At 64.6% G+C, this 12,922-nt stretch overlaps 3 protein-coding genes across 3 annotated transcripts in view; 2 read left to right on the plus strand and 1 right to left on the minus strand.

Moving 5' to 3' along the window:
- Window positions 1-12,922, minus strand: part of RNPS1 (RNA binding protein with serine rich domain 1) — a 337,992-nt gene that overhangs the window by 177,445 nt on the left and 147,625 nt on the right. The gene's annotated exons all lie outside the window — the stretch shown is intronic.
- On the plus strand, window positions 264-5,106 carry TEDC2 (tubulin epsilon and delta complex 2). Its single transcript, XM_012743862.2, has 10 exons — window positions 264-329; window positions 424-522; window positions 746-816; window positions 940-1,348; window positions 1,806-1,859; window positions 2,477-2,570; window positions 2,740-2,851; window positions 2,964-3,065; window positions 4,070-4,260; window positions 4,542-5,106. The coding sequence occupies exons 1-10, from the start codon at window positions 304-306 to the stop codon at window positions 4,743-4,745; spliced, it is 1,362 nt and encodes a 453-aa protein (XP_012599316.2). The 5' UTR covers window positions 264-303; the 3' UTR covers window positions 4,746-5,106.
- NTN3 (netrin 3) lies at window positions 9,920-12,738 on the plus strand. The gene is made up of 6 exons (XM_012743574.3): window positions 9,920-11,242; window positions 11,314-11,502; window positions 11,600-11,749; window positions 11,867-11,917; window positions 12,017-12,091; window positions 12,321-12,738. The coding sequence occupies exons 1-6, from the start codon at window positions 10,315-10,317 to the stop codon at window positions 12,668-12,670; spliced, it is 1,743 nt and encodes a 580-aa protein (XP_012599028.2). The 5' UTR covers window positions 9,920-10,314; the 3' UTR covers window positions 12,671-12,738.

The raw sequence follows: 12,922 nt of genomic DNA on the forward strand, positions 1-12,922 counted from the left end.
AGGAGGGCGGGAATGGCTCCACCATCCACCCGGTTTTCCAAACCAGAAGCCTGAGGTCACCGAACTCACCCTGCCCCGGGGCCCACCCAGCTCAGAGCCAGAGTCCGGGCCAGGCCTGCGGGGGTGGGGCCAGGCCTGCGGGGCGGGGCCAGGCCTGCGGGGGCGGGGCCGCGATGGGGGTGCTCCGGTCGTCGGGGGGCGGGCCCTGAGCTCTGAACTCGGGGCCGGAAGGGGGCGGTCTTCTTCCCCGGAAGGGGCGGGATCTTCCGGTGGCGGCAATTGCAAAGAGCCGTAGCCGCCTTCATGCTACCCTCCGGCTGCTCGCGCCGGTGAGGCCCGCGGCGGCAGGGGGCGGGGCCGGGGCCGGGCGGGCGCGGGGCCCGAGGCCAGCCGAGGTGCTGAGCCGCCGGTGCGTCTCCCCAGGCTGGTGGCCGAGCTGCAGGGTGCCCTGGACGACTGCGCAGAGCGACAGCTGCAGCTGGAGCAGAGCCTGCGCGTCTCTCGTCGGCTGCTGCGGGCCTGGTATGCGGACCCCGGGACCCCCTGGCGGGCCTCCCGCGGACCCTCAGAATCCTGCACAGAGCCCTGGGGCTGGGAGGCCGGGCGCAGTCTCCCACTTCCAAGTTTCGGGTTGTCAGTGCCACCCCTCTTACCCAGCAGCCTCTGAGTCTGGGAGCCAAGCAGACTCTGGGGTCTGCCTGGGCCCTGCCTCCTGGCTGTGCTACAGCTGCCCGTTTCTTTGCAGGGAACCAGCTGGGATCTTGGCTCCAGAACCACCTCTAGGGCCAGAAACTAAAGAAGAGGATCCCTCTCCAGGTAAACCTCTGCCACCCACCTTCTCCCGGTGCTGCCCAGACCGGACTTCTGGCATGCAGTTGTGAGAGACCCTTTTTGGGATGCAGTGGGGAAAGACCCCTGCATGATTCTTGGCTTTCACAGCATGTACACCCAGCCCCCAAGACCTCAAGGAGCTGGAACTTCTGACCCAGGCCCTGGAGAAGGCTGTCCGGGTGCGAAAAGTCATTTCTAAGGCTGGAGAAAGAGACAAGGCCCCCAGCCTGAAATCCGGGTCTTTTGCCACGTCTCCTGGCATGACAGCCTCTGCCCCAACCCGGGCCCCAGGCCAGGCTGGCAGCTGCACATCAGAGGCAAAACCCACCAGGGGCATCCACCAGACCACAGTGCCTGCCAAGGGCCACCCTGAGCGCAGGCTCCTCTCAGCGGGCAATAGGGCCCGTGTGGGGGTAGAAGCCAGAGCCACCAGGCCTGGGCCAGGCCTCAGGGACCAACACGTGGGCCCATCAGCTGCTCCTCAGGCCCTAGAAGCCTTCACACTCAAGGAGAAGGGGTAGGTTTCCCAGACCCTCATTGGAGGCACTGGTGTCTCTTTCTTCTCAGACCCTGGCCAGCAACAGGAGTCTGGGATTTGGGGTGGTAGGAAGGGCAAGGGATTGAGCAGGGTGTGGGTCACAGGAGCCCAGGGGTGCTAGCCCCTGAGGCTCATTCTCTGAAGCTAGCAAAATGTAGCAGCTGGTGTGACGGAGCCCAGTTTAACATGGTGGAGTATGTCCTGCCCTCTTCTCCATGGCTGTCCCCTTATCCACCCAGCCCACGCACTCCGGATGGGCTCTGGAGGGGCTGGGCTGGCTCCCTTGGCCACTCTGGAAGTCCTGTCCAGGGGGGATTGTCTTAGAATGGGTGGTGGGGCAGAGGGTGCAAGAAGCCTCCCTCATTGGGCTCTGGGCAGGGAACAGACTTACTGCCGCCAGAGGCGAGGCTGCTCTGAACACTGGCTTCTCTGACAGGCGCCTGCTGCAGCTGCCTGCAGCCTTCAGGAAGGCGGCTTCCCAGAACTCCCGGTAGGCTGGGTCTTTCGGCCATGGTGGGGGCAGAGGGGAGACCAGAGAGGCATCACCAGGTCAGGAATGTGTAGGAGAAACAGGCGGTTCTGCCTACTTTCTTTACTGGGGGGGGGAGGGGGGGTCACTGTCAACGTGAAAAAGTCTGCCCAGCTAGGACATTGTAGTCACCTTAGATTCAGCAGTTTGTGAAGCCCCCAGCTCAACCATTCAATAAGCTGTAAGACTTGAACGGGAAACTTGGTGTCTCCAAGTCCCAATTTGTCTTCCCTCTGGAGGTGACAATAGTAGCAGCTTCACAGATGTTGTAAGGGTTAAAGGAGATGGTACCTTTCAAGTGTTGCACTACTTGGTATAGAGAAGCACCCAGCGCTCTTAGCAGTGTCACAGTGACTAGTCACTGCCAGCTCTACCCGTGAATTGTCTCTTAGCTCTGTCCCCTATCCTGGGCAGTGTCCTCTTGGCTCCCCCAGGCCTCTGAAGGCCCCTCCTGGCACTCAGCACAGCCAGACACCCAGCCTGGGGCCGCCACCCTGGCCCTTGCCTACCTCCCAGGGCCCAACCAGCTAGAATAACCACATCCCTCTGGTTCCCGGGGTGCCGTGTCTGCAACCCAGGTTGTGGGCCCAGCTCCGCTCTGCTCAGCCCAGGGATTCCACAGATGCTGCCGCTGCCGCCAAAACCCAGTTCCTCCAGAAGATGCAGACAGCCGTATCCTTGCGGGGCTTGCAGGAGCCCAGGGGACTTCTGCTCCAAACCTGGCAGGTTGAAGAGTGGCCCTAGGAAGGGCTGGTATGGGATGGCCAGGGCCACTGCTAGACCAGCCCTTGGTGGGAGGGGAGGGGCCTGGTCACAGGGAGTTTTCCTGACCCGTGTGCAGTCAGGCCGGCCTGGCCCCGTGCTCAGTGCGGTGGAGGTGGAGGCGGAGGTGGGGCGCCTACAGGAGGCCTGCTCGCTGCTGAGCCTGCGCATGAAGGAAGAGCTCTCTGCGGGTCAGTGGGCCAACAGGGGCCTCTGGAGGGCGTGGGGAAGGCAGGGTGCAGGGAAGGTTTCAAGACTGGCATCACCCCAGCCTGCCTCCCCCCCCCCCAAACTCTTGCATAGCCCCCACGGACTGGACGCAGGAGTACCACTGCCTGCTTACCCTGGAGGGGCTGCAGGCTGTCACTGGGCAGTGTCTCCACAGGCTGCAGGAGCTGCATGCAGGTAAAGCCCCACCCCTGCCCTGCCACCTGTGCTGAGGCCTGGACCAGCACCAGGGACTTTGGCCAGCCTTGCCCATGCCTCCAGGAAAAGCGAGCAGGCCCTTCCTACGCCGCCCTGCAGTGCTGGGCTCTTGCCAGCTGTCCTATGGGACCAGCTCACCTCCCTCACCACATCGGGACAGCCTCCTGCCCCACTGCTCCCAACAAGCAGCCCCTCATCACTCTGAGCAGTTGGCTTATTTATCCAGTGCAGAAAAAGCAGCATATGAGCATCAGAAAGACCCTGGGAGGTGACTCTCCAGGTATTGCAAGAGGTGGTTATTTGTGGACAATAGCGCTTCTTTTCTCTGTTGTATTATTTATTTATTTATTTTTAAATTATTTTTAGACAGAGTCTCACTTTGTTGCTCAGGCTAGAGTGAGTACGTTGGCGTCAGCCTAGCTCACAGCAACCTCAAACTCCTGGGCTCAAGCGATCCTTCTGCCTCAGCCTCCCGAGTAGCTGGGACTACAGGCATGCGCCACCATGCCCGGCTAATTTTTTCTATATATTTTTAGTTGGCCAATTAATTTCTTTCTATTTTTAATAGAGACGGGGTCTTGCTCTTGTTCAGGCTGGTCTCGAACTCCTGACCTTGAGCGATCCACCTGCCCCGGCCTCCCAGAGTGCTAGGATTAGAGGTGTGAGTCACCACACCCGGCCTCTCCATTGTATTTTTTAATTGCTCAAAGTTTTAAGAGTAATGATATCTAATTTGTCAAAAACAAAGTCAGTCTCAAAACAGTTACGTGTGAGTAAGCACAGTAAAGAAATCCAGGAGGCAGAGGAGATTTCACAGAGGACCTCCGGCCACAGCGAGCCCAGGCCCACCTCACCCCATCTTGTGCTGGGCTGTTCTGGAAGCCTGACTGTACCCCTGAAAGGGGGCAGGAGGTGAGGAGGAGGTGCCTGGACAACTGGGCACAGCTGCCCTCTCATGTAGCCACATCCTCCTGTCCACGTAGCACTGGCAGAGCAGCCTGTGGGGCCGTGTCCTATGGAGAGGCCATCCAGGACCCCACCGCCCTGTGGAGGGGCAGCAGACCCCTTCTGGAGCCCCCAGCTGCTTCTCTACTCCAGCACCCAGGAGCTGCAGACCCTGGCGGCCCTCAGGCTGCGGGTGGCCATGCTGGACCAGCAGGTGCACCTGGAAAAGGTACTCGTGTGCAGCCAGGGGGTGCCTGGGGGAGCCATTGGCCGTGGGGAGGACTCCTCCTCAACAGGAGAATGGCCGGGCATCACGCTTGACTGTGTTGCACCCCCAGGACCCAGGGGGTGGGGAGTGAGCCCCTGAGTCTGGGTGGGCCAGGGCAGCAGAACAGCCTGAAGCCTCAGAAAGTGTTGAGGGCCTTGAAGACTGTCCTGCGATCACCCCACCACCTAGGCCAGCCACCCAGGACTGGGCACCCCTGAGACCTGGCCCTGCACTGTCCCTAGGTCCTAATGGCTGAACTCCTCCCCCTGGTGAGCTCCCAGGAGCCTCCCTCGCTGGCCCTGTGCCGTGCTGTGCACAGCCTGCTCTGTGAGGGGGGCGAGCGCTTCCTCACCATCCTGCACGATGACCCTGCAGACAGCCCGCCCCCCTCGCCCAGGCCTCAGGACCCCGTCAGGGAGAGTCCCCTCCTCCCTGGTCGGAGTTAAGTGGGGGTTGAGGGGACTCTCCCTGTTGCTGTGGGCGTGGGGACCAGAGATGCCTGTACCCCTGGGAAACCTGGGTTTCTGAGGTGCAGCAGGGCAGCCCCGCTCTTGCCCGACAGCTAACCTGCTGGGCAGAGCTGGAGGCCAGAGGCTGGGGGAGCCCTTCCTCACTGCCTCTGCTTTCTCTCGCTGTAAACCTACGAGCCACTTGTGTGATATTAAAGCTACTTTGGAAAGTATGTTTAAATCATACCAAGGTGGGACTTAGTAGAGTGGGTTGTTCTTGGTTTTTGTTTCTTTATAGTTTTATTTTTCAAGTATATCATTGCTTGATACTTATTCTGCTGTATAAAATAGAGTATGTCAAGTGTACTTGTCAAGCATCTGAATATCCCTTCCGTACAAAGTAGGGGGCGTTTGTCCCAGCACACCTAAAACCCCTGCCCCCCCCATGCCTAGAGCTGGACTCAGCTCATCAGAGACACAAAAGCCCTAAGCCCATGTCGGAGGGCGGGCCAGTCTCTGCCCACAGCCACCTAGCTCTGCTTCCCGTGGTCTCCTGTGCCGGGGTCCAATACCTCCTCCTGGCGCTGGTGCTGTGGCAGGTATGGGGTCTGCCTTTCTCAGGGCCAAGGCCCTTTACCCCTTCACCCACTCCACTGTCACCTCCCCGGCTTCCCCAGAAAGGCAGCAAGGGTTTCGGGGGCAGCCAGACTGGGGTTTGCATCATGACTTGTTTTTTGCAGTGGGATTTCCAGCAAGATCCTTGAGAAGCCTTAGCCTCAGTCTCCAGGCTTGTCCCCACTGTCATGCCAGGGGACCAGTTATTACCCTTCGGGGCTGGCGTGAAGATTCATGAAATGATGCATCTAATGCCCTTGGCCATGGAGGCTGCAGCATTAGCCCAGCCAGTGCTCAGAGCACTGGGCAAATGAACCTTCACTGAGGGCCTGTGGTGTCCCAGGTGATCCTTAGAGATGGGGCTGGCTCTTTGTGTGGTCAGTTTTGGTGCTTTGCCACAATGGGCTTTGGACAGGGACCTGGGGCCAGGAAAAATACCAGCCTCTCCCCCAGGGTGCTCAGGCCCCTGAGGGCAGCAGCACAGGAGGTGGTGACACTTGGGGAACCGGGTCTTCAAGAGCCAGGTGAAGCGCTGGCTGTAGATGATGGTGAAGCAGCTCTGAGGTGGCTTCTCGGTGGGCACAGAAGGTCCTGCCCGTGAGGACCGCAGTCGGCAGGCCAGAGGCCCGCTCCGACACAGAATGGGGTTGAGGACAGCTGGACCGGATGGCAGAGACCAAAGTAGGAAGCAGAAGACTGGTCCTCATTGCACTGAGGGGACAGAACAGGAACCCCAGGATCGGTGAGCCCAGAGTGGGCGAGACCCTGTGGGCTGCCCTGCCCTGCCCTGCTAGGCTGGCACCCAGTCCCAGGGGAGTGAGGTCAGCCAGCTGTGCCTCTCCTGGCCACCTCATTGCTGTCTCCAGAGCTTATACCCCAGTGCTCTGATGTGGGGGACCCTTTAAATCCCTGAATGCCACCACTCCCTGCTACTGTACACCCCGGCCCTGGTTTCCATAGCAGGTAGTCTCTGCCCAGAATTACTTCATTGACTGCCTCACTCGGTTTATTGTCCACCATCCCCAGAGGGCGTTTGCCCAAGGAGGACAGGGGCCCTATTCCCCTCTACCCCTGGCCAGGCCCAGGTGGGAGCACAGTGGTCACTGGCTGGACGATCCACTCTCCGGTGGCCAGTCCAAGGCACTGGTGGTGACCTGCAGATCACTGGGGGCGCGCCAGGGCCCCCTTGGGCAGGAAGACGCCCTGGATAGCTTTGGTGGGGGGTGAGAGGGGTGCCTAAGTGGGTCCCAACTCAAGGGTTCCAAAGCAGGAAAGGCAGATTGCCCTCCGGGTAACGCCTGCCCGCCCTGATTCCTCACCAAAGCAGGGAGGAGGCGTCTAACTCCCCAGGCCTCCCGGATGGCGTCAGTACGTCCCAGGCCAATCGGCTCTGACGTGGCGGGTCTGGAGCGGGGACTGCGCGGCGCCCACACCACCCCCGAGCGCGGCCACTGCATCAGCGGCGTGAGCGCGCCCTCCCCGCCAGGCCGAGCGCGCCCAGAGTCCCCCGGGGCTCTGCGCGCGGCGCTCTTGGACACCGGTGGCGCGGGGGGCTCGTGGCCGCGCTGTGTCCTGCCGTTCGGTGCCGTGGCCGTGCTGGCCGGTGCCGCCGCCACGGCCATCACTTTCTCTCTGCGCGGACCCTGCCTGGCCCTGGCCCAGGGCGCGTCGCTGGCCGCGCTCGGCTCGGGGCTCGGGCTCCTGACCACCGCCTTTCTGTGCTGGCGCGCTCAGCGGCGGCGCCGGCCCAGGGCCGGGCGCGGGGGGAGAAAGGAGCCGGGGACGCCCTGAGCCAGCGCGCGAGGCCCCCTCCCTTAGTGGTCACGGCGAGCGGGCGGGGGACGTGCACAGCGCAGGTCGCCGAAGCCACCTCCCACACCCTCTCCGCAAACCGTTTCTTTCCGAACCCTTTGGGCGGAGGCGGCTACGGGCCATTTCCCTCCCCTGCCTCTCTGCGTTGCCCCCTCCGCCCAACGTCGCTTTTCGGCGCTTCGCTTGGCGCGCAGAGCTGGTCGCGACCACAAGGCCGGAGGGGCGGGCGGGAGGCGGCGGACGCGGCTGGGCGTGACTGCTCTCCACCCTGGCGGGCGCAGCGCGCGACGCCCCTCCCGGAGCTATCCCCCTTCCGCGCCGGGTTGGGAGGCCCTCGAGGCATAACAGGCGCTCAATAAATGTGCAGTTCGTGAACAAGTGGTGGCTTGCGAGCATCGGGAGGGGGCTTAGGTCCGTGCTGGGCCGGGAATTATTTGATCAATCGGCCTCTTAAGGGAAAGACCCTCGGCTCCCTGCGGCTGGGGACGGTCAAGCCCTTCCGTCCCCTCTTCCCAGCCTGAGCCCGAAACCGAGGCTGCCATTGGGGGGAGGGGGAGGAGCAGGTGGGGGGAGGGGAGGCGGAGCTGCTTTGTCGCCGAAGGTGCCAGGAGGAGGCAGGGCCATGGAGAGGTGGGAGGTGTGAGAGGCCCCAGGCTGGGGCTGGGACAGGTGGCTGGGTCCGCAGGGAGCAATGAGCCTCGTCTGGGGGCTGTGGGGAAGGCCCTCCCTAACTCCGGGTCACACCATCTGCGAGGGGAGGCAGAGGACTACCCGGCTGAGGCCTTGCAGCCTGCAGCCTCCTCCCTGGGGAGCTGGTCACACAATGGCCCTCAGGGGCCTGGCCTCCCGCCTGCTGACCCAGATGAGCACTTGCAGCAGGGCTGAGCCTGGGTCGCACCTACTTCCACCCCCGCCAGATGCCACCAGACTTCCTGCAGACCCCAGCCCCAGCTGGGGGGAGGCTGGGCTAGAGACAAAGCCAGCCCCACTGACGGGTGGGAGAGCTGCTCCACACGGTCCTCCCTCCGCAGCCTGGTGAATCCAGCAGGGTCCTGAAGTCCAAAGATTCCCTGGGCTTCCCTGGAGGCTTGTCTGCAGCTCGCTGGGCGCCCCCCATGAAAGGACTGGGCTTTTCTCTGGAGCCAGAAGGACTTTGAAGAAGGTGGTCTGGAAGGTGCTGGGTCTGAACTTGACCCATCCCAGACCACAGCATAAGGACTGTGAGGTCCCTCACAGTGAGGGACGTCACTAAGAGTCTGCGCCCCGCAGCACCAGGAGGCAGGGGCTGGGAGGGGTGGGGAGGCCAGCAGCCCCTCTGCCCTCTGCTCAGTCCTGCCACCTCCATCTTGCATCTGTGACTGTCAGGCCTGGGAAAAGGCCCACCAGTGGGTGGCAGTTACTCCAGGAGCCAGCCAGGTGCCCCATCACCCTGTCTTCCTGTTCCTCCTCCTCCAAGGTCAGGCCTTCCCACCCCCTTCTCTACTCTGGCTTCCACTGGGAGGCCCCAGTGTCCTCCTGCTCCTCTTCTCCCAAACAGCATGGTGTCTCTGTTTCTCATGGATGCTTCCTATTTGTGCTTACATCTCTGGCCCTGTCCAGGGGAGCAGCTCTGCCTACAGACGCACCCATGTGGCCCCCTCCACGGGCTGCAGGGCCTGGCCTGGGGTTGCGTGTGGACGTGCAGGCCTCAGGGCTGCCCCTCTGCTGGGGCTAACCCCAGTCCTCCCTGGGGTGGTTAGTCCCCTCTGTAGAGGACCTAAAGGTATAGGGCAGGGGATTTCTCTCTCCTGAGCAATCCCTGGCCACTCTTTGCTGGGCTTGGTCCCCGCAGCAGCTGCCCCCTCCCCAGCTAGTGCCCAGGCTACCCAGCTAAGCTTCTGCCTCAGTTTCCCTGCCGAGACCTGCTAGGATGTAGGCCAGCAGGCTCAGGGGTCCTGACACTGAGTCATTCGTGAGCAGCCCCACCCCAGGAATGAAACCCCACTCCTTGCCCCCCCCAGAGGGTTCCTCAACAGCTAACCATGCCCCTGAGTGCCACCTGGCCTCCTGGTGGACAATACTGCCTGGACCCCTCAGCTGAGCTCAGGCCTGCGAGTCCTTCCCCGAAGGCGGGAGGCTGCGCAGCTCCTGACTCAGGGCTGACACCTATGCCAGCTTGGCCCGTCCAAACCTCTGCAAAGCACACCACGAGGAAACAGGCATCTGGCCGATGAGGAAACTGCAGAACCCAAATCACACAGCCAGAAATTGGAGCAATTTGGATTCAAAATCAGACCTGGCCCCAATCCTGGACTCTTTCTACCAGAGCAGACTGTGGCTTTGGGGATACTTCCATAACCCCCCACCCGGCTCCCTTGCCCAGGGGGCACAGGCTTCTGCCGTCAGACCCAGGCCAGCCCACCTGATGGGCCCAGACCCCCGCCCAGCGTGTGGCACAGCCCCAGGAGCAGTCAAGCCCTGGCTCTGGGCCGGGGACCCTGCTGGGTGGTCCCCCACGGGCTGTGGGGCTGAGCTGCCCCTCCAGACCCCTCCCGCCAGCGCATTCCTGGCTCCCTGGCCCCTCCCCCGGCTCCTGGGCCTCCCAGCCCCCTCCCCCGCTGGCCCAGCCCGAGTCTGAATCTGCTTCTGATTCCAGCTCTGCCGCCCAGGCCCCCTCCCCTCCCTACCCTCCTTCCCGGCCCGAGCAGCCCCGCCCCCGGCTGGGCCCAGGCTTGCGCCTGCTGCGCCCCCCAGCCGCTCCTGGCACAGCTCGTCTGCCCTCGCTGCAGCCGGGAGGAGGCGGCGGCCCAGGGACCCCTGGCCCCGCCCGCCCACAGCCCTTCCCGGGAGGCCAGGAGACCTGCTCCACCCGGCCCTCGGTGGGTGAGTGCGCGCCTCGGGCGGCGGGTGGGGCCTCCTTGGGGCCGAGGCACGGGGGAGCGGGGCGACGCCTGTCAACGCTCCAGGCCCATCGGGAGGACGCGCCAACATCCCCGCTGCTGCACTCGGCCTGGCTTGCCGCCGCTGCTCCCATCTCTGGGCCCTGGTCCGGGGCTGCTGGGGCGGCACTGCGGGGAGCAGGAGGAGCCTGAGACGGGGCTCTGCCTCCCGAGGGCAGCGTCGTGGGGCCCCTGCCGGCTGACCCGAGGCTGCTCTGGCCATGCACTGCTGGCCCTGGGGGCTGCTGCTGACCGCCAACACTCTGTCAGCCGCACTGAGCCCCGGGCCGCCTGCGCCCCCTGACCCTTGCCATGATGAGGGGGGTGCACCCCGCAGCTGCGTGCCAGGCCTGGTGAATGCAGCCCTGGGCCGCCAGGTGCTGGCGTCCAGCACGTGTGGGCGGCCGGCCACTCGAGCCTGTGACGCCTCAGACCCGCAGCGGGCACACCCTGCTGCCCTCCTGACCTCTGCAGGGGGCACGGCAAGCCCTCTGTGTTGGCGCTCAGACTTGCTGCCCCGGGTTCCCCTCAACGTGACCCTCACGGTGCCCCTGGGCAAGGCTTTTGAGCTGGTCTTCGTGAGCCTGCGCTTCTGCTCGGCCCCTCCGGCGTCAGCGGCCCTGCTCAAGTCGCAGGACCATGGCCGCAGCTGGGCCCCCCTGGGCTTCTTCTCCTCCCACTGTGGCCTGGATTACGGCCGCCTGCCTGCCCCTGCCGACGGCCCGGCTGGCCCAGGGCCTGAGGCCCTGTGCTTCCCTGCACCCCAGGCCCAGCCCGACGGTGGTGGCCTTCTGGCCTTCAGTGTGCAGGACGGCAGCCCACCAGGCCTGGATCTGGACAGCAGCCCGGTGCTCCAAGACTGGGTGACCGCCACAGACATCCGTGTAGTGCTCACAAGGCCTGCCACACTGGCAGGCACCAGGGACTCGGAGGCCACAGCCCCGTACTCCTACTCAGCCACTGAACTGCAGGTGGGCGGCCGCTGCAAGTGTAATGGGCATGCCTCGAGGTGCCTGCTGGACACTCAGGGCCACCTGATCTGCGACTGCCGGCATGGCACTGAGGGCCCCGACTGTGGCCGCTGCAAGCCCTTCTACTGCGACAGGCCATGGCAGCGGGCCACGGCCCGGGAATCCCACGCCTGCCTTGGTGAGGCCTTGGAGGGTGGCCTGGGGGTCTCAGGCCCGACCAGTCTGCCCCTGACTCGTCCCTCCTTGCAGCTTGCTCCTGCAACGGCCACGCCCGCCGCTGCCGCTTCAACATGGAGCTGTACCGACTGTCTGGCCGCCGCAGTGGGGGTGTCTGCCTCAATTGCCGGCACAACACTGCTGGCCGCCACTGCCACTACTGCCGGGAGGGCTTCTACCGAGACCCTGGCCATGCCCTGAGTGACCGCCGCGCTTGCAGGGGTGAGCCTGCTTCCAGCCACCCGCATGCCCTCACCCCCCTTGGCTCCCAGAGCCCCAGATGGGGTTCTGATCAGGCCCTTCCCACCTCTGCCCTCAGCCTGCGACTGTCACCCCGTGGGTGCTGCTGGCAAAACCTGCAACCAGACCACAGGCCAGTGTCCCTGCAAGGACGGGGTCACTGGCCTCACCTGCAACCGCTGTGCCCCTGGCTTCCAGCAGAGCCGCTCCCCGGTGGCGCCCTGTGTTAGTGAGTGACCCTGCCCTGCTTCAGCCACCCAGCTCCCTGCTGTTGCCTGTCTGCCCCTGGGGCCCTGCAGACGCCCCTGCCCCTCCATGGCCTGCCATTCTCCCACCCTCTCCGCAGAGACCCCTGTCCCTGGACCCACTGAGGAGAGCAGTCCGGTGGAGCCCCAGGGTGAGTGGACAGGGAACAGGGTCCCTGAGTCAGGTATGACCATGGGGGAGCTGCGATGGGTTGGGGGGGTTCTGTGCCAGCCTCCCACCCTCTCCCCAGACTGTGACTCGCACTGCAGACCTGCTCGGGGCAGCTACCGCATCAGCCTGAGGAAGTTCTGCAGGAAGGACTACGGTAGGCTGCCCTGGGCCTCCCGCCTCGACCTTCTCTCCTTCCTTCTCCCGCCTTGCCCCCCCCTCCACCAACCTCCCCTTAGAATACCTTGACCCTCACTGCCCAAGGTCTCCCACTTTCGCCGGCCCCGCCCCTCCAGCCCCCCCCATGTCCTCTGTGCTCTCGCCACGCCCTGTGTCCTGCGCGCGGCCCGCCCCTCCAGACCCCGCCCCTCTCTCCTTCCCCGCAGCGGTGCAGGTGGCGGTGGGCGCCCGCGGCGAGGCACGCGGCGCGTGGACACGCTTCCCGGTGGCGGTGCTCGCCGTGTTCCGGAGCGGCGAGGAGCGCGCGCGGCGCGGGAGCAGCGCGCTGTGGGTGCCGGCCCAGGACGCGGCCTGCGGCTGCCCGCGCCTGCTACCCGGCCGCCGCTACCTGCTGCTGGGGGGCGGGCCGGGATCCGCGGGCGGGGGCGCGGGAGGCAGGGGACCGGGGCTCAGCGCGGCTCGCGGAAGCCTCGTGCTGCCCTGGAGGGACGCGTGGACGCGGCGCCTGCGGAGGCTGCAGCGGCGCGAGCGGCGGGGGCGCTGCGGCGCAGCCTGAGCCCGCGGGCGGAGCGCGCACAGCCCGGCGCACGTTCATCCCGCGCCTTCGCCGCCGAGGAGTCTGCTCGCTTCTCGCGTGTCGCCATCTGGGCCCCTGCCTCATCCCCGCCCGGCACCTCCCTCGGTGCCTCACGCCTGGGTCTCCGAGGGTGTGACCGGCGCCGCGACACGCGACACCCGCCCCGACTCGCAAGCGCGAGACAGCCCCAGGTTGCTGCCTGGAGGCACGTGGGCAGTTGTTATCGCCAGG

Source organism: Microcebus murinus, chromosome 19 (genome assembly GCF_040939455.1).
Source record: "Microcebus murinus isolate Inina chromosome 19, M.murinus_Inina_mat1.0, whole genome shotgun sequence".
In the NCBI taxonomy this organism is placed as follows: domain Eukaryota; kingdom Metazoa; phylum Chordata; class Mammalia; order Primates; family Cheirogaleidae; genus Microcebus; species Microcebus murinus.

Bases quoted from the DNA above. Each gene is read 5' to 3' on its own strand.
- TEDC2 (XM_012743862.2), top strand. From the start codon at position 304: ATGCTACCCTCCGGCTGCTCGCGCCG. The intron at 3,066-4,069 runs GTAAAGCCCCAC...CTGTCCACGTAG, and splicing joins GCTGCAGGAGCTGCATGCAG to CACTGGCAGAGCAGCCTGTG. The intron at 4,261-4,541 runs GTACTCGTGTGC...CACTGTCCCTAG, and splicing joins AGCAGGTGCACCTGGAAAAG to GTCCTAATGGCTGAACTCCT.
- NTN3 (XM_012743574.3), top strand. From the start codon at position 10,315: ATGCACTGCTGGCCCTGGGGGCTGCTGCTGACCGCCAACACTCTGTCA. The intron at 11,243-11,313 runs GTGAGGCCTTGG...CCCTCCTTGCAG, and splicing joins GGAATCCCACGCCTGCCTTG to CTTGCTCCTGCAACGGCCAC. The intron at 11,918-12,016 runs GTGAGTGGACAG...CCCTCTCCCCAG, and splicing joins CAGTCCGGTGGAGCCCCAGG to ACTGTGACTCGCACTGCAGA.